The following is a 20,195-nucleotide window of genomic DNA, read 5'->3' as shown; positions in this document are numbered from 1 at the left end:
GACAAGTGAACCTCTGTGGCCGTCTTCTCCTCCTCTTCTTCCTCCTCCTCTTCCAACTCTTTCTCCTCCTCCCACTTCCCAGCCGCAGCAGGAAGCCCCTAACCCAACTGACCCTGGCACAACTGCAAACGGTGTCATCTGCACAACCCTGTCTCGGTCCTCGGACTCCCCTAAGGCACTGGACCCATCGCCTTGTCTTTTATTTTTCGCAAAGTTGCATCGCTCTACATATTTCCGCCCCCGGCACCACTCTCTGCCTCTCGAGTGTCCCCCGCAGCCTCCTCCTGGAGCTGCGCCCTAGTGCCCCTGGTGGGCAGTGGCGTTCCCCCCCCCCAGCCTCCCGCGCCGAGCCCCTGCCGCTCGGGGCAGACGATGCTGAAGATGCTCTCCTTTAAGCTGCTGCTCCTGGCCGTGGCTCTGGGCTTCTTTGAAGGAGATGCTAAGTTTGGGGAAAGAATCGAAGGGAGCGGAGCGCGGAGGAGAAGGTGCCTGAATGGGAACCCCCCGAAGCGCCTGAAAAGGAGAGATAGGCGGATGATGTCCCAGCTGGAGCTGCTGAGTGGGGGAGAGATGCTGTGCGGTGGCTTCTACCCTCGGCTGTCCTGCTGTCTGCGGAGTGACAGCCCAGGGTTGGGGCGCCTGGATAACAAGGTAAGCACGCACCCGCCTCACAGATGCGAGAGTGACATGCTGGCTAGGTGGGGGCTCCCTGGGGCTCCAGGAATGCTAGTGGCCGTGAGAAGGGAGAAAACTTGTTTGGAGAGTTCTGTCTGATAACTTTGTCTGAAGTGCTAGCGTGATTCGGTGGTGCGTTCTTCTGGGGTGCGCAGATAGCTCTCCCGCCCCCACGAGTCCGTGGTCGGGATGCTGTGCACAACTGCCTGTGTCAGAAAAGAGAAGCTTCTGTGGTACCCGCATTCTGGGCTGGGTAAATATTTTAAAAGAATCGCGATTAACAGTGTGTTTTGGGTCGAATCGGGCATTGGCTGCGGTGAAACTGTAAATTAAGGTGGCTGTGGTTTCCGGTTTATTTTTCTAGGGTAACAAGATTTGTGCAGTTTTCTCCACGTGCTCGGTGAGGGAGAGGATTGAATCGTAAAGGATGTTGAAGCATGGTTGGTTTATGATCCCCAGCCCCGTCAGAGGGGGTTGTCTTGCATTACAATAGTTAAGCTGCGAAAAGGAACTCCTGGTACTCCAGTTGAGAACCCGAAAAGCTGGCCAGAGATTTTGCTGGGGCGTATTTGTCACCTAAAACCGAGACCGTTCTCCGCCCCAGTTTGTAATGTTTTGAAACATTGTAAATTCAGGCTTTCAAATGGCAGCTAGTTGTCCAGGAAGATCTTCTTTAGAAACTTGTTTTAGGACTAATGGCATTTACACTTCCCTTGTGTTCTTGAGTTTAAACGAATATGAGATAGTGTCGATGGAGTGTGAAGGCAAACTTATTTTTTTTGAGTTTCCAACATCTTTCTTGTCATGGGACGCAGCAACGTGGGCTATCTACTGTACTGCAAAAGGAAAGGGGGGATCCCGTCATTAACAATCACTGCACGTGAAATAAACAATCAGGTGTCTTCGCTCCCCCTCCCGTTCCCCATTTTAGGTTTAATTAAGAATTCCTCTGTTACAACACTGCAGTTGTCAAGGTCTGAGAGACTCTTGGAAAACTTGTGCTTCAGTCTTGCTGGCCCAGGCATTAAAAAAAAAAAAAAAAATACCCAGGCTGAATCTAATTTTTATGCTCAGTTCACGGTAGATTTCACTCTATTCTCATGTAAACAGCTCCTACGAATCAACATATGTGTCTGGGTGGTATCTCTCACTTTGTTTTGTAACAAAAAGCCATATTGCATCATTTAATTTGCTCAAGTCATGCAAATAGGAAAAAATCAATAGGACAAAAAGGGGTCGACTTATCCTCCTCCCCACTAAACTGCTGCCCACACACAGAGTCCTGTTGCTTATGGCAAAAGAATAACAACAACACCATTGTGTTTGTTAGTTGGTTCACTAATGGGTGAAACTAGAGAACATCATTCTCTTTCAGTCCCCAGCTCTGTCCAAATGTTCATGCCTTTTGAGGGAGCATTTGTCCAACTCCCTCTATTCCCAGATGAGTGAGAACCGTCTTGCTGCAGGTTTTCAGCTGCAACTCTCTCTTTATTCTTACCATATGCAGCAGTAGTCTGCGATTCAGGGAACAGATATTCCAGCATTTTATTCAAAACAATGTCATTAAGCTCCTGTGTGGTAATTGAATTAAATCAGAAAAGCCACATTCACATCATCTGCAGGGTTTTACCAGGAGCTTCAGAGAAAGGTTTAGAAATATCTGCCATTAAGTCTCCCTGTGTGCAATGTACACTATGACTACACCAGTGATCTCCAGACCCCTGCAATGCTGAACTCTACCAGGAACATGAGGAATGAAAACTTTAACTGAATAGAGTGGGGAGTTGGAGGGGCCGGGGCGGAACTGAGGGGAGTTATAGCCCTTAAGAGGAGTTATATAAAAAAAATTTTTTTTAAGAAATCATTCTTTAGGAAGAAATCTGCCACGTTAGCTATCCACATTCCTTTCCGTTTTACGTGCTTCCAATCTCCAACAAACCCCTACTCATTTGGAAAATGTGTCTGAATTAAATTCGGTATGCTAGACTTTGCTAGTTCCATTACAAGTGCTTTATAAACCAACAATACTCAAATTGTTCAAAACAGAGAAGTGATATAGCTATGCATGTGCATTCTTGACCTATGTTAGCTCTCAAGTTTTAATAGTTTTTAAAACATGTTATTTTATAATAAACTTCAGTGTTTCCTTGTTTTCCCCTAAGCCTTCCTGGCTTATAATATATGTTAGGGTCTTATTTCATAACGTGTGTACAGGAGAGATGATGGCTGTTTGAAAGGGCCCGTTTTTGTTTATGGAAAAAAAAAAATCTCCAGAAAGATTTCTGCAACTTTTCAAGAAACTACAGGCACATCTTTCTCCTATAGGAAGAAACTTCATAGACAGTAGCAAAATAGGTAGGAATATTTGAGCATGCTCAGCTGTGCAGTTAAATCCAGACTCCAAACTAACACGTTTTCTTTAATGTAATGAACTGGCATTGAGTTCAATTCTTTAATGTAATGAACTGGCATTGAGTTCAATTCTTCATAATGGTATTATGCTTTTATGTTTTAATTTTTTGTACATTTTAATAATTTTGTGTATCGTAACAAGATTGTTAACTGCCATTATAAACAAATATTGCCAAAATTTAGGAAGTGCTATTGTCTTGGCAATATTTTTGCAGTTCCTAAATACAACATGTTAAAAGGACCTCATTCCCATTAGCCAAATTGAATCCGCAGCCAACTGAAATACCCCCATTTCTAAAACTTGTAGCCACAGAGGCATAGAAGCTCTCTCTACCTTGGGTGGTTTCACAGCCAAAGCTGTCAAGGAATGGGTGAAAAGTAATTGTTTTCAAGTGTGCCCTTTTACAATCATTTGTTTGCTCTGGCTCTTTCAGGGACAAAGGCTATTGTTGAACACATCCAACTAAACAAATAACTCATCCTGGGGTCCCTTTAACAGCTGCCTGAGTACAATGATCTATTTACATATTAGCCTAAAATTGAAACTGAACTCTTTAATGACATAATCCAGCACTATAGTGCCGAGACGCATGTGTTCCACCCAACAGCTGAACAGCCTTGTAGGCATATGATTTTTAGAAATAACTTTTTGTGTACCCACTGATCTTAAGGCGACATCTTAATATGCTGTCATGTATTTTCTCCTGTTGTCTGCTCATCAAAACCACGTGGGTGCCTTTTTATCCTCTTTGTTTAGTTACTTGATATATAAAGAGAAATACAGAAGGTCTCTGTCACCCATTTTACTATTTGTTGATAAGCTATAGTTCTAGGCCACACTTCACTGTGTACTACGGTGTTCATCTTACCTTTCTTCCGTGGATTTTACTTTCTTGTGGCCAAAGATTAAAGGATGACCTTCCAGATGTTATAAATTAGTCAGCAACAGCCACGGTCATTACTAGGCATGCTGTAATAATGTCTTGAAGTTTTACATGACTTTCAAAGTATATTTAGTTTAAACCACTATAATTTGATGGTTTCATATATGGCTTTTAAAAATCGAAACAGGAAATTAGCTTAAGTTTCTTCTTCAGATGGATGACATTGTCAGGCATAAAGTTAAGGACCTATATAGACACAAGCACATAGGCAAAAAAGAAGAAAAAAATACCCTACACACACCAGTACTCATCTGTCTAAAACAGAGTTGCAGCTTGGGCTGAGTCAGTTTAATTGACTTCAGTAAGACTATTGGTTCATTGAAACCAAAGCCAGAATGATGGCTCTATCTATCTTCAAATAGGTATTTACACTGCAGACCTCACACAGAGCAAAATGTTACCATCCTGCTGGGCCGGAACAGCGTGAAACTTTACAAAGAATAATATTATACTGGATTGCAGATAATTTATTGAATCCTATTTCTGAAACTTTTGATGAGAGATCTTGTGGCCAGGACACATTCCAAAAATTGTAAAAGACAAAATTCTTTAGGCACTAAAATCAAGCTCTTCCTGGATAGCAGCTGGGAGAGTACATGGGGATCAGTTTGTTTCAGCTATAAAAAATGGAAGTATGCATATTCTCCATAAAACTAAAGGTAATTACATTCCAGTTTTCCAGCCAGCAAAAAAGGTGGCTTCAGCATCCTGCAGTTGTTTTGTTCTTAGGGGACTGCTGTATGATAAACAAACAGAACAAAGTTGAACAGTATTAATATTGAATAGATCTGGTGAGGTCTGCCAGAGTATGGACAATAAAAGACATTTAAAACATTCTTGGAATGCAAATTGTAAGTGTCTGGCATATGTTTCCTTTTAGAAAATTTAACCATTTAAGCAATTGTCATTTAAATAAATTGATAAAAATCAACGTGTAAATATAATTGTGATTAATAATAACTCTTCTGAATGTTATAGGTAGTGACAACACAGAGTGTGTGTGTGTATATATATCTATATCTATATATGTACATATATATATATATATATATGGTAACTTCTGTAGAGCTTTTAATTACTGCATGCTAAAATTTCAGCATGCTTGTATTCAGCAATTTTTTTTTTTAGCTGCTTTGTTCTTTCAGGTCCAAATTTTGTTATCACCTAGAATATCTTTATCCTAAAAAATAGAAGCCATGCCATTTACTCAAATTAGAACCTCAACTCATGAATGAAGTATTTGCTTTGAACAATGATTTAGAGTTTCAAATGTTAATTTCAGTTCCTAGTTCTAAATAGTTAAGTATAAATTTAGTTATATAAACTGAGAAAAGGTATAAAATTCATTCCCATTATTGTTTTTTATTATGAAATATCAATGCATGATTTAGACAGCACTACACTTTACGTCTCAAATATTGTGCTGGTATTGTCTTCTATATTTATTAGAGGAGCTCCTGAAGTCAGTTTTTTAAAGTTAGTACTGGACACCAAGACCTATTTTATCTACAAATTACTAACTTCGGTGAATCAGTAACTCCCAAATTGGTCTTATTGGAAAAAAAGACATAATACTGTATAAATAAAGATAAAAGTATTCTTTTTTTTTTATTAAAACTCACTCAATCCTATACAAAAGCACTTTTATTAAACTCCTGTGTTTATTCACACATATAACATACCTGAGGAGCTGGTTAGAAAGTTTTTCCTGGCTAAGATAAAATGAATAATAAAAATTGGTCTGAAACCAGTTTCAGCTTCAGATATTATTTTTCTACAACATGAAAAGGCAATATTCCCCCCACTTTAGGAAACTTTCCCTATGCAACCTGTAGATTGAAAATGAACTGAAACTAGAAAAATGTAATTAAAGTAGTATCTTTGAGAATATCCTATCACGAATTTCAAGAGTGAAATACATTTTTACCTAAGACAGAAATGATCATATCTTAAAAAATTCTACTTTACATACAGTTGGATAAAGGTATTTAGAATTTTAAAGTCAAATATCACTATGCACTATGCAAATATTGCTATGCACTCTGATGCAGAGTAACATGGTAAAGGGTTAAAGGGTCTCAATATAGGTGTCATTTAATTTTTCATACCCAAAAGATAAACAGGCTTTAATCTGCAAGAGTAAGAAGGACTTTTGTGCATCCTTACCCTCCGCTCCCCCAGCCCAGCCCAAGAGACTGTACTTCTAGCCTTATTAAAAGCATCCTGTGTTTCTGATATGATAATTCTTTTCAGACAACTGCACTGGCTAAGTTATACTATTCTACTTATATGATTACAAAAAAACATAACTAGACCTAGCTTCACATGAATAAAAGGAAGTTTGTTTCTGATTTATGGCTTTCAGATATTTTCTGTTACCAACAACACAGAATGTGGGAAGTTACTGGAGGAAATCAAGTGTGCACTTTGCTCTCCACATTCTCAGAGCCTGTTCAACTCACCTGAAAGAGAAGCCTTGGAAAGAGACCTTGTACTTCCCCTGCTCTGCAAAGACTATTGCAAAGAATTCTTTTATACTTGCCGAGGCCATATTCCAGGTAAAAAAAAAAATTGATAAATTAAATAAACTACTGCAGCATATCCTCACAAGATACCTGATCTTAAATGTTTGCTTCTGAGAGTGTAAAATTTATCTCACCTTCCAAAATACCTACTTTTGCCTCACAATTAACCTTTACAAATTTGTAACCTTTCATTGCTGCTAAAAGGATTACTATCATTTCAGTCTGCACACAGTATGTTGGTTTTGATGGGATGTTTTACAGTTCTTGTTAAATCAACACTACAGTTGGTAATCTACACACATTGGATTATCAGTACAAGTTTCTTGTTGGTGTCTTCTTCATCCATTAGCATCCATATCAAGACAGCCTCCTCTTCTACATAGCTGATATGCAAGTGCAGATTGTCCATGGACTTTTAAGGTAGTATTCCCTTAATTAAAGTATCACTAGAAATCCAAAAAAAGTAACACCTTACAAAGCACCTTTACATGTAATGACTAATTTGCTCTTCAAAAACTCTATGCTGCAGGTAGGAAAAGTGAGGTCATCCCCATTTGACAGATGACGATAATTGAGCCTGAGGAGAAGTTAAATGCCTTAACCAAAGTTGTGCAGTGAGGAAGTGATAGAATAGATTAAGAAGTTCTTAGGTTGACAGTGTCACGAATATACCTGCTCACTACCATATTTTGGGCCTTAATAAACATATAGATTCTTGGACATGGATTAATTTTACCATCAAAAGTTTATAAACTTTGGTTGTTACTGCTTTAGTTGGAAGAATCAACATAGAGATACAAAAGAATTTAACGACACAGATTCTGTTTAGTTAAGCAAAGTCACACACAAACAAATCTACTGAAGCTAATAGTTTATAAAACTAAATGGCATTGAAGGAAAAGACAAGCTTTAAGAACTGTAGGATGCCCTTGGAGAACTTTTTAACTGCTATGCATATTTTACATTTTTCTCTGACCCAGAAAAGTGTGGATTTTTTTTTATAGAGCTCTCGCAATAACCTAAGAAAACATTTTGACTAGGATTGCTTGCTTCCTTTGGTGTACCATAACGTGTATCTAAAACCCATTCATGTGAAAATATTATTATTGTCTTTATAAACCACAACCATGTTTGTAAGGCTTTTCCTAAACCAGCTGTTTCTTCCTCTTTATCACGTTCCCCAAAAGCAAAGTAGAATAGGTCACGGTTGCATAGAAGGCCTGCCGAGAAGCGATAACAGATTAGGTACCATAAAGGTTTGCTGCAAATTTCAAGTCTTGAAGGTTTGCCTTTACCAATGTAAGTTGAAAAGAACACTGACACTTCCCATTTTCCTCTACCTTTATCTACTGGAGATAAATACAACTATGCTGTATTTAAAGACTCACCCAGAAAGTCTCCATCTATGTGAAGTTATTTTAGCTTCCAAAACAAACAACAAAAAGCAATATCCAGCAGAAGAAAGAGTGTAGCAAACAGCTCAGGAGCCAGAACTGCAAGCACCTCGCTCCCCAGATCAACATATGTGGTGACGAATGACAAATTTATTTTTCTACAAAGTTTGTATATATGTAAAACTGCTGAAGTGCATCAAGATGTCAAGTGCTTTTGGTGGCCACCCAGGCTGCCTTGAAAGATAACCAGATGAAAGCTCTACTCCAGTGGTAGAGAGAGCAGCAAGGGTGCTTCCCAGGGACAGGCTACAGGCTTTAGCAACAAGCAGGGGGGGCTTCTCTTGCCTCCGTCAAATGCTAATAATCATCCTGAATACTTGTCGCAAAAGTGAGTTGTAATAACACATTCTTTGTGTTAATTTATGTTAATCAATTTGTTAGCCAGACTGATCCTTGGCACACAGTTGACCATTTTCTGAAGTATGATAGATAGAGAAGATGGTAATCCTCCCCTCAGCCCTTGCCCCAACACAGAAGGCTCTTTACAATTCTAGAACAATTATCTTTCAGAAATTGCTCTCAAAGCAAATTTTTAATATTTTCACCTTCTCAAGTTTACTTAATGACATGGTGTAACTTTTCTCTGGAGTTCAAAGTTGCAAAAAACAGCTACTTTGTTTTTTTTTTTTTAATTTTTTTTTTTCAACGTTTTTTATTTTTATTTTTGGGACAGAGAGAGACAGCATGAACGGGGGAGGGGCAGAGAGAGAGGGAGACACAGAATCGGAAACAGGCTCCAGGCTCCGAGCCATCAGCCCAGAGCCTGACGCGGGGCTCGAACTCACGGACCGGACCGCGAGATCGTGACCTGGCTGAAGTCGGACGCTTAACCGACTGCGCCACCCAGGCGCCCCAAAAAACAGCTACTTTGTGATTCTTTCTTATAAGAAGTCGATATATTTGACTATTCTCATGAACAGCCTCATCTTTCTGCAAATCAAAAACTTAAAAATACAGCACTAAGGCAAATGCTAAAAGGGGTTGAGAGAGGAAAAATAATTTCTGAGATGTCTTCATTTCCCTCCATTGCCCAGAACGTAAAGAAATAAATACATAAATGATCTACCCCTTTGCTTCACCTTCATGACTTTCAGAAAGCACCGCCAGTCACTTGGGAATACAGGTACATCTGAAAGAAACTCTTTAGAAACTTTAATTCAGAAACATTCATGGTGTGCCTATTTTCAAAAAAATGAGAAAAGTTAAAAATTAATATAGTGAGGATATACTAGTGTTTTATTAATCATAATATTCACCAGTTGTGAGTTGACTTAGGGAAGTAAATTCTTAAAACTTCTAAAAATAACAAATTGCATTTGGAAAAAAAAAACCCCGCACACAGGAGCTTCTTGCTCAGCATCACAGGTCTTTTCTCCTGCTGCACTGTGATGAGCGGAGTAGATGCTTTCCTGTTCACTCAGTGATGGCAAGGTGCACTCTGTGGGAAGTGTACAAAAGGACAGACATGGGCCTTGCTTCTTCCTTTACAGTTGTTACCACGAGTATCATGATACACTTTTTATCACTCTCAGACTGTCATCTCTTCAGCTGTAGGTGATTTAGTGTGAAATGTCAGTACACAATTAGTTCGATTGGTTTAATCCTGTTGCTAATGAGGCCAAGGTCAAGGGTTTGATTCCACTGAGTCTCTCTAGTCCATAGCCACTCCTGACCCCAGGGAGATATCTTATACATGTGTCTTCCCCACGAGAGCAAGCCAGACGGAATGGATGGATACATCAAAATCCACTACCTCTATTAGAAAATGCTGTCAAGTGCAGGCCTTACTCACAATGGGTTTCGTTTCGTTTCTTTCTTTATTTGCTGAACAGCATATATAAGGAGGAAAAGTAACTTTTCTCTGGCATACATTCTGAGAGAAAAGCTAGGGCTTAGAATACTCCACAGAGAATATTTGTTTACATGAGCATGTTATGGGGTGCTTTGTGGTATAGTAGGACTGGATTCATCCCGCTCCAGGACATTTGATAAATTATCAGGAGTTTAAAAAAAATACAGCTGCTGGAATAATCTGTGTACTTCCATCATTAGTAGACTTGATGATACTGTGATGATACAGGCTGAACTAAACACCCACCTTCAATAAAATGCTCTTCAGGGTATTGTTCCAAATAAAAGGGTACTATTTGGTAAATCCTGTCTTCCCTGGCAGTAAATGTAAGCCCAGTGTCCTGAAGCCAGGTCCCTTTTAGCTCTTCACAGCAAAATATATCTTATTCATCACTGTCCACAAAATCAGATCATTGTAAAGTATTAATGAAAATGTTAGATGTGTGTAATTATGAGAAAATACCCATATCTTTATGTAAAAGTCTTTTGAGTTGACTCCCTCCTTCACACTTGTTCAGTATACTGAGATTCTATAAAAAGCTAGGAATAATTCATTGTTAATCCCAGTTTTGTTTTTGTTCTCCTTTTGATAACGATTTCTCACTTCCGCATGTTTGTCCCCAGCTAATAACTCCTTGTAAAATGGAATCAGCCATCAGCATTGTTTGTTAATTTCTCCTTAAGATGGTATTGGTTTACAGACTATGATGCTGGAATACAGGGGTTTTTTTTAAAGCAAATTTGAAATTTCTTCTCAGTTACACTTTGAATTTTTTGTGTGTGTGTGTGATCCTGCAGGCAACCATCATGGTGAAACAAATTTTCTCATTTTCACATTCAGTTATAAGTATATACATAGTATGACAGTATTCCTGCGTGTGTAATATTGGCATGGAGATCTTGCTGCCTGATGGGAGCTGTGTGTGTGTGTGTGTTTGTGTGTGTATGTATCTGTGTGTATGTGTGTAGGTATGTGTGTGTATGTGTGTAGGTATGTGTGTGTGTGTGTGTATCCAAAAAACGATCTAGCCCAAAACTGCAAAAAGTTTGATTTAACAACTCCATTCTCCTTCTCTTCTTTTCACCTCAGATATGATCGTTCAACACTACTGGGCAGTTTTCATGTATATTCTTAGCCAGAAAAGAATGGAGGAGAAAGTTATCTTTTGTAAACAGTGACTTGCTGAAGAAGAGTAAATGCTGTGCAGCCTTCATTCCTCTCCCCAATTTCTAATCCCTGAATTTTTTCAAAGAAAGATAACCTCCTTGCAGCTGCCTTGCCCCTTGTGTGGAGCACCCCTCCCAGCTACTATGCCTACTTTCAGTCTCACTCCCCATACCCCCATACACACACACACGCGCGCACACACACACACACATACACGCATATACACACACACATATACACACACAACTCCCAAGGACATCTGCTCTCACTTGCCTGGTTTCCAAGGATAAGATGCTTCTTAGTAGCCTAGTCAGATATTGGCCTTGAAGAGTCTGTCTCAGAAATTTAGAGGTGATACATTTTACTCAAAAGTTAGGTCAAAACGTACACCAAGATCCTCAGAATTCTAAGATTAGTTTTAGGTTTGAGAGGACCTAGGTCAAGGGCATAGAAAATAAACTTTTAGTCTTTCATGTTTCATTGGTAAGTCTCACTTGGTTAAGAATTGGTCCCCAATTCTTGTTTTTAGAAATCCTTACGGGGCGCCTGGGTGGCGCAGTCGGTTAAGCGTCCGACTTCAGCCAGGTCACGATCTCGCGGTCCGTGAGTTCGAGCCCCGCGTCAGGCTCTGGGCTGATGGCTCGGAGCCTGGAGCCTGTTTCCGATTCTGTGTCTCCCTCTCTCTCTGCCCCTCCCCCGTTCATGCTCTGTCTCTCTCTGTCCCAAAAATAAATAAAAAACGTTGAAAAAAAAATTTGAAAAAAAAAAGAAATCCTTGCAAACCTGGACCCATTACCACTTCTAAACATCAGCTAAGTTATAAGGTGCCTTTATCACAAAGCTGATAGGTGTACAGTAATCTAATTTGTTAGGTTAAAAAATCAAAACATTATGCATAAAGATATGACACCAGAAGCAAGAAGTTAGGACATCATATGAGGTCGATTCTGGTAGCCATATCATATTCCGAGAGCAGAAATCATCAGGATATGGAAGTGAATCTTATTAGTATGCCCTCCACCACAAAAAAAGCCAATACTTGATGACTCAAATTGTGAGAGTAATGTCAAAATTCTTTTTTGTCATCAAGTCCTCTTCTTTTTTTAGTCAAGTATAGCTGTTTTTATTTGATAAAAAATTCTTAATATGTAAGAAAAGAGAAAACAGCTTTCTTTCAGACTTCCTTAAGTAAGTCTATTTTGCATTTTTGTTTTGGCTTGTTGTCCTTGTTTGTTTGTTTTTTTTCAGTGAGGGGTGGTATACCAGCTTTCTGATTGAGAAGATTGAAGGGATATATTAAGTATAGTTTTGTTTTACAAAATAATCATTATTTTATATAAAGTGAGGTATAGGAAAAAGGCACCTACATATTTGAAAATGAAAACTCTGTTCTTAGCACAATTACTGTGAGCCAGTCACTTATAGCATCTAATGACCTTGTGATATTCATTAGATTTATTATTTAATCATATGTGAGCGACAGTACAAAAAAAAATTTGTAAAATGACCAAAATCAGCACCTAATAGCCTATCTCTTCTTTCATTCTAATTTGTTCTTCTTAATAAGTTATTTTTGCTCTGGGGGAAAATGCTGAATAGTGATCAGATAAACGTACAAGTACAACATACGTACCATAGAATCTTGCAAACAGTCAATAACAATAACAAGATTAATGCTGGATTTGTATTATGTGTATTTCAGATGAGTCTTTTAAAGTAGCCAATGCAATATTACTCCATTTTAACTGAAATTCTTAAATTTTTTTTGAAAAAAAAAATAGAAATCCCAAGCAAAAAAAAAAATTAGTTTTCATTCTTTTTATTATTTTCCTAGAATATTCATATACTTTCTAAAAAATCTCTTACTCTATTTTATCTTTCATATAGGATGTTTTTACTGTGACACTAAATATTTCTAATGAGTCTTTTTGCATTTCTTTAAAGGTTTCCTTCAAACTACTGCTGATGAGTTTTGCTTTTACTATGCAAGAAAAGATGGTGGGTTGTGCTTTCCAGATTTTCCAAGAAAACAAATCAGAGGACCAGCATCTAACTACTTGGACCAGATGGAAGAATATGACAAAGTGGAAGAGATCAGCAGGTTCATAAAGATAAATGCTCTTTAATTTTAAAAAAACAAAAACAAAATACCAACTGACAAATCTCACGGTTTTATTAGTGAATCAACTGTTTCTGTGCTTGATTCCAGCAGCTATATCCTCCAGATGCTTTTTTCTTTCTTTTGAATAGTTTGCTTCTCTAATATCATGTTCCCTTAAAAGCGTTTAATGCTTAGACTACTAATCTTTTATTATCATGAGTTTGGCTTCTCTATGATTCCTGTGAATTTCATGATTACAGTTTTAAACTTGAACTTTATGCTTATTGTTAGCTTATGGATATATTCAGCACAATTATCATTAGCAAATCAGAGTTTTATAAATAGATCTTAGAACCTTCTCTCTGAGGGCCTTTCTGTAAGGCTTAATTATTGTGAGTAAAGCTCATTTTAATTATAGTCCCTCAAAGATAAGATAATGAGCTTCTGAAATTTTAAAAGATGTAGCATTTTTATGTTGATTCTCTCTTGGACTTTCTGGTAGAAGGCTGTTTTATGTGTTCCACTGAAAGCAGTTTAAAAGAGTCCTGTTGTGACTTTTGGGGTTAACGGCACCTCCTGATTCTCAAAACCATTGATTCCTAGAGGAAGTACCTTTTAAAAAGGATGTTAAGTGCATCCTTTGCCTCCTTCACCTCAAAAAAAGCTTACTGGTTTTCTTTAACTTGTTTAGGAAGCACAAACACAACTGCTTCTGTATCCAGGAGGTGGTGAATGGGCTGCGCCAGCCTGTCGGTGCCCTGCACAGCGGGGACGGCTCTCACCGGCTCTTCATTCTGGAAAAAGAAGGTTACGTGAAGATACTTACCCCCGAAGGAGAAATTTTCAAGGAGCCTTATTTGGACATTCACAAACTTGTTCAAAGTGGAATAAAGGTTGGCTTTTTAAATTTTATTTATCTTTGCTCTGGCTATGTTAATTTTATTTTAGTGTTATCATTCTCACCGGAGGTATTTGTAATAAAAGAAAGAATATTTAAGGAGAAAATAAGGAGACAACATAAGGGAACAAGAATTATGGCAACTGAATTGGGACAGTGGCATTAAATGTCTAATGTTATTTGGTGACTATTAAGCAGTGCAATGAGATTGATATCTTGACATGCTTTCCCTATGTAATTTACACATTTAAACTAAGTCTTGGTTTTATATAGTATGTGTTTAAATGTTGTTTGACAGGCATAATGCGTAGAATTGTGTATCAGCATTTGCTAGTAGAAACAAAGAGGTCTTTTGGTTATTTGGGCAACAGCAAACCATTCTTTTCCCGCATCTGTTTGTGAGTCTGTGTCATAAAAAAAAATGCTACTTATACTGTGCCTTCCTTGTACAATGTTTTTGCAGGTAAGTCAAATGTTTTAATCTATAATTAGCCATCTTTATATTACATATGCACATATTGCCTTCTTTCTCACTTCTCCGATTGAATTCTCGTGTTAAATAATCTAGCGGCATATAAATAAAATTATTGTCAAGTTTGTTTTACAAGAGTGTGACATGCTATAATATTGGCAGTACTAAGCTGTAAAGCAAATTGTGGCATTTTAAAACTGAGGCACATTCAACAGCTCATGACTAAGTTAGGTTGAAACAAACTAACAGTATGATTTGGAAGAACTGGTTATCTTTGTCATGTCTTACCTGGGGAAAGAAATCAAAGGAGGATTTATACTCTTCTACTCGTAGAGAAATAAACTCCTCCTTGCTTTGTTGAGCTCTATTCAAAGGTAAGAACATCAAAACCAGAAGAAACAGTCGGGGGAAAATATAGCTACATTCCTCACACCAATTCATTACCTACCACTTAAAATCATTAGAACGATTCCATTAGAATATAGGGATTGCCACATCATTGACACCACCCCACTTCAAGAGTGTGTTGTCAGTGTCACTAAGACATCCTGCATACGAGAAGTACCTTATGGTACTTTTGGTCCTTTAAGGAAAAGTACTTCAGCACCAACACACAGATCATTTGGAAAACCTGTTTAGCTCAGTAGTTTCAACTTTCTTCAGGTAAAAGTTTTCATTAGACTTCACAGCAGATCATCAAAAGTCTCTTAAAATGAAGCATTTGTGTTTTGCACATAAGACTTCAACAAATACTTTTTGGAATGTGTTCTGATAATTCACTGCCAGTGGTACCTAAAAGAACAAAGAATTAAGATACGGCAGCAAATACATTACTCACTAGCAGTGTATTTTTCTTACTGTGAAAGTTATACTCTCTATGAAAGAAAAAATTGGGACTGCATTTTAAAAATCATCACCTATCATCTCATCAGGTAAAGAATATCACTACTTACATTTTGATATACCTCCAACTTTTATATTAAAATTAGATGAACTTATCCTGACTACAAAGGTAACACAGATCCATCCATATTAATAAATGTGGAAACACACAAAAATATGTTTCCTTGCAGCTTTTTCCCTAAGCAGCTTTAAAATAAAATTGAAATCAAACCATATATACATCTTTTTAACCTTCTTTTTTTGACATAACAATATGTCATGGGTATATTACCAAATTTGAAAACTTTTCTCAAAAACCTAGTTTTTATCTCCTCCGGGTATTCCATTTCCTAATTATGAAGTGTTTCCTTTTTAACATTGTAAATAATGTGCTTTATCATTCTTGTGTGTATTATTTAACCTGCTCATGAATGACTTCCTTAACGTCCATTCACAGAGCATGACTGAGATGTGGACATAGATCATTACACATCTTGCCAATGGCTTTAGGATATGTTTTCAAGTATTTGAACGAATAACGTATAGGGGCACCTGTCGGTTAAGCGTCCAACTTTGGCTCAGATCATGATCTCAGCTCAAGCCCCGTATTGGCTCTGAGCTGCCAGTGCAGAACCCACTTCAGATCCTCTGTCTCCCTCTCTCTCTCAAAAATAAATAAACATTTTTTTAAAAAAAGAATAACATACAGCTTTTAAGTATTATTTGAATAACAATGTTGGTATTAAAAAGATAATGAATGGTAAAATGTAGGTGTTAGAAATGAGCTCAATTTTGTTGTAAGAAGTAAAGAACTGATATTCTTGTTTCTACTTTAACTACCTAAAGAATGACTGCCTCTTAATTAGGGTTCCTTTGGAATGCCTCCGTTTCAGTTTGTGCCCATTCGTTGGTGTAATAAGTGAAAGTTTATCTTCTCTGACTTTGAGACATTTTATCATGCAATAAAATTGTATAAGCCAGGTTATGACAGTGCTATGGTTCTATGCTATCTATGTTCTGCAGGCCTCTGGAAAATCTGCAGAAGCCCTTGTGTCTTCTTTCTTATGCTAGTTCCAGGGCTTTTAGGGCTTAAATATAAACTTCAAAATCCATTATTCGGCATTTGTAGAATATATGACATGACATGTTTTAAAGTGCAATATTTGAATTCCCTTGAGGTTTGGCACTAGTGATGTCAGTAAGATAGGAATCTATCACATGGATTTTTGAGTGTGTACTGTGTAGTGAGTAATGATACCACAGCCTTGTTCCCTCAGGTAGGTGATCTGTCCTTTATCTTAGGCTCCATGAAACTTCCATCTCGAGTCATGAGTTGGAAGTATTAGGAGAGTCTGTCGTTGGTATGATGGGGCAGATGCCAACACTTTCATGAATTGGTCACACCACTGATTTTTGTGATATGCCCCTCAGAGACTTCTGGAGTAAAAACATTTTCAAACTATTTCACAGTAGTTTCTTTAGGCTTCTTGATGTATGAATAGTTAGTGTGTTCATGACAGTATTCTGTGTCAACATTTTGTATAGATGACACAAATAGAATTCTCAAAAATTATTATGTATATCACTTCTCTGTTCTTTCCGTTTTAAAATTCTAAGAGAGGACATAAAGCTGTTTTAACTAAGGTATTGATTGCAATACTCCATTCACAGAAATTAATAATGTATACTAACCCCAACCTTCGTATGTTTGAAATGAAAACAAGACAAACCACAATGAAGATCCCTCCATGACAGTAATTGATGACCAGTCTGAGTATATTAAATCAAACATAAAGAGGAATTCCTGATTATAAGAGTTTCTAAAAGCTAGGGCTTGCTAGAGGGGAATCTGGAATTCCTTTTCTGTTAATGGTCAAGTAAAAATCGACAGGAGTTTCTATCACCTGGTAATGGACTGACCTTTTTGTGGCAAGGAGTTGGACTTGGTTGATATCCTCAAACCTTTACCAGCTCTAATTCTTAAAACTACTTCACAGAAGTGCCATCCACATAGCCAACCATCTAGGGAACTTAGTCAACTCTTCCCTAAACGGTCCTGTCTGAAGCTAAAAATATGTTGTCTTATTTTTAAAAACCCAAATTGTGCTGCCTATATTGCAGGAGATTTCAGTACACACAATTGTCTGTCTCACCAAACCAAAGTTAGATACAAAACTGCAAAACACAAGCTAAAGACTTCTTTTTGCTATAGGAAATAAATTGTGGAGTTGGATTAATGGAATAAATTCTATGCCGTATGAATTTAAACTATCATTTTATTTGAGAAAAGACAATTGTATTCACAACTCAAATCCTAGAAGACTGGTGTTTGTGACGTTGCCAAATAAAGAGTGAATCAGAAAAATGTTTTAATTTTTTTTAACATTTATTTATTTTTGAGAGAGAGAGAGACAGACACAGAGCACAAGTGGGGGAGGGGCAGAGAGAGAGGGAGACACAGAACCCGAAGCAGGTTCCAGGTTTTGAGCTGTCAGTACAGAGCTCGACCCGGGGCTCGAACTCACAGACCACAAGATCATGACCTGAGCTGAAGACAGACACTTAACCAACTGAGCCACCCAGGTGCCCCAGAAAAATGTTTTAAAAGTATGTAGTGATTTGATCGAGTTTTGATTATAGTACACTGTAGAAGCTAACTACTAATACTGACACTGAAGAATGACCCAAGTAAGTGTTCAGCTGGTGAGCAGTCTTTAAAATCATCATTTGTGGATGTATATATGTGTGCACATGCATTGTTTGTTGTTGTTTTATCCCAAAGGGAGAAATTTAAAAAATTATACTCTCTATCTCCCCAGGTAAAAATTTGTTTAAGATACTGGTAGTGTGAGGGGCACCTGGGTGGCTCAGTGGGTTAAACATCTGACTTCGGCTCAGGTCATGATCACCTGGTTCGTGGGTTCCAGCCCCACATTGGGCTCTGTGCTGACAGCTCAGAGTCTGGAGCCTGCTTCAGATTCTGTGTGTCCCTCTCTCTCTGCCCTCCCTTGCTTATGCTCAGTCCCTGTCTCAAGTCTCTTTCTCTCTCTCTCTCTCTCTCTCTCTCTCTCTCTCTCTCTCTCTCAAAGATAAACATTTAAAAATAAGAGATACTGGTACTGTGAAATCTTTAAATTGAGCTTCTGTCTGAATTCTGAATCAGATCTTCTGGCAAGTGCCAGAACCAACTTCATCTATCTGAAGTCTTTGGAAATGACAAACCTGTGCTTCTCAAGAATGGATGCACAGTAGGGGCGCCTGGGTGGCTCAGTCGGTTAAGCCTCTGACTTTAGCTCAGGTCATGATGTCACGGTTTGTGAGTTTGAGCCCTGCGTTGGGCTCTGTGCTGACAGCTCCGAGCCTGGAGCCTGCTTCAGATTCTGTGTCTCCTTCTCTCTCTGCCCCTCCCCCACTTGTACTCTGTCTCTGTGTCTCTCTGTCTCTTAAAAATAAATAAATGTAAAAAAAATTAAAAAATAAAAGAATGGATGCACAGTATAATTGCCTGAGAGAGCTTTCAAAATTTCTGCTGCCCAAATTAAATCCCCCACTGTCTGGGATTGGGACTGAGGCATGGGTATGTTTTTAAAGCTTTCCCAAGTGATTTCAATGTGTAGCCAATTTGAGAGCCACTGATCTAGACTGAACCAAACCCCTGGGTCAGTTACATGTTGAATGAGACACATTTTTCTCTGCCCAGATTATGCCCAAGTGCTATTACTGAAACGACCACTAAGAACAAATGGTTGAATACTGGTTGTCATTTGCCCTATACTTCTTATCACTTAATTGGCCTATACATATTACTTGTCCACTTTGAGTGAAGAGAGGAGTTAATTTTTGTGCCGTGTAAGATTCTTGAAGTTTTGAAAAATAGTATTTAAAATCTCAATAATTCTGTTTGAACCATTGCTTTGCCCATTAAATTTTTCCTGTTTTTGTTCCTTTTGGGCCCTGGTATTCAGCTAATTGGCAAAACATTATCATTCCTGTCCCTCAAATATGCAATTTGCTTTTATATCTGTAAACTCTTGTAAAAATGACACCAAAAGCTAGTCTAGTGTAATTTTACCAAAGTTCTCCTGACTACCAAGGATCTGAAAGTCAGCCTTAGCTTTGTGTGTGTGTAGTAAGGACAAGCCTGCACCTGTTACCTACAGGGTGGCCCCTCAAGGAAACTAACACACAGCTTTCTCTGCCACTCAGTTCTCATGAGCGGCCATAGGACGGAGGGGCTCACATCCACAGCAGCCCTTTTGGCTTGCAGAGTGCAGCAGACAAAGCCGAAAGACTTGTCTATCACTGGAACAAGTGTGACTGGACTCCTGTCCCTCTCTATCTACTTGGATCCTCATTTCAAAAGATGCTTTTCGAAGCAATCCTTTTACCAGGGGAGGAGAGGACATAAGGCTGAAAGCTGCTGATTGTCCGGGTGACTGAGCCCATTGAGGTGGGACTCTTGAGAGACAGTGGCCCGGGTGCCGGGGAGCTACAGGAGCATGTGGAGGAGGACACAGGGTGTGCCGGGGCAAGCCCCAGTGGGGCAGCCTCTGATTTCACATGCTTGTAAATCACACGCATAATTATGAGCATCGAAAGTTTAATGAAATCCAAGTGCTCGTCAACCCATCAGGGCTGATGTCCTGCTTCTTGAAAGTTTGTCCGAGACTTAACCTTTCATGTTTTTCTCTGCCTTTAACTTGCTGTCTTGATGCAGCTCTGGAATGTCAGTATATTTTTGCTCAAGTGAAATAAGTGAGGGCAGAAGTGAGAAGCAATTTACTTCCCAAAAGTGCAGTGGAACATAGCATGC

The 20,195-nt window shown here is 38.4% G+C and overlaps 1 protein-coding gene across 2 annotated transcripts in view; it reads left to right on the top strand.

Moving 5' to 3' along the window:
• The first annotated feature begins 372 nt into the window (after nucleotides 1-372).
• The window catches only part of HHIP (hedgehog interacting protein), a 95,623-nt gene continuing 75,800 nt past the window's right edge, over nucleotides 373-20,195 (top strand). For both annotated transcript variants that reach the window (XM_058721271.1, XM_058721270.1), the window contains exons 1-4: nucleotides 373-651; nucleotides 6,397-6,589; nucleotides 12,974-13,130; nucleotides 13,822-14,023. In XM_058721271.1, the coding sequence (XP_058577254.1) occupies nucleotides 373-651; nucleotides 6,397-6,589; nucleotides 12,974-13,130; nucleotides 13,822-14,023 (831 nt within the window). The remainder of the gene's footprint in view (nucleotides 652-6,396; nucleotides 6,590-12,973; nucleotides 13,131-13,821; nucleotides 14,024-20,195) is intronic.

The sequence above is a fragment of the Neofelis nebulosa genome, chromosome 3 (genome assembly GCF_028018385.1).
Source record: "Neofelis nebulosa isolate mNeoNeb1 chromosome 3, mNeoNeb1.pri, whole genome shotgun sequence".
NCBI lineage: Eukaryota > Metazoa > Chordata > Mammalia > Carnivora > Felidae > Neofelis > Neofelis nebulosa.
The sequence above is the reverse complement of the archived record's forward strand: the minus strand, read 5'-3'. Positions and strand labels throughout refer to the sequence as shown.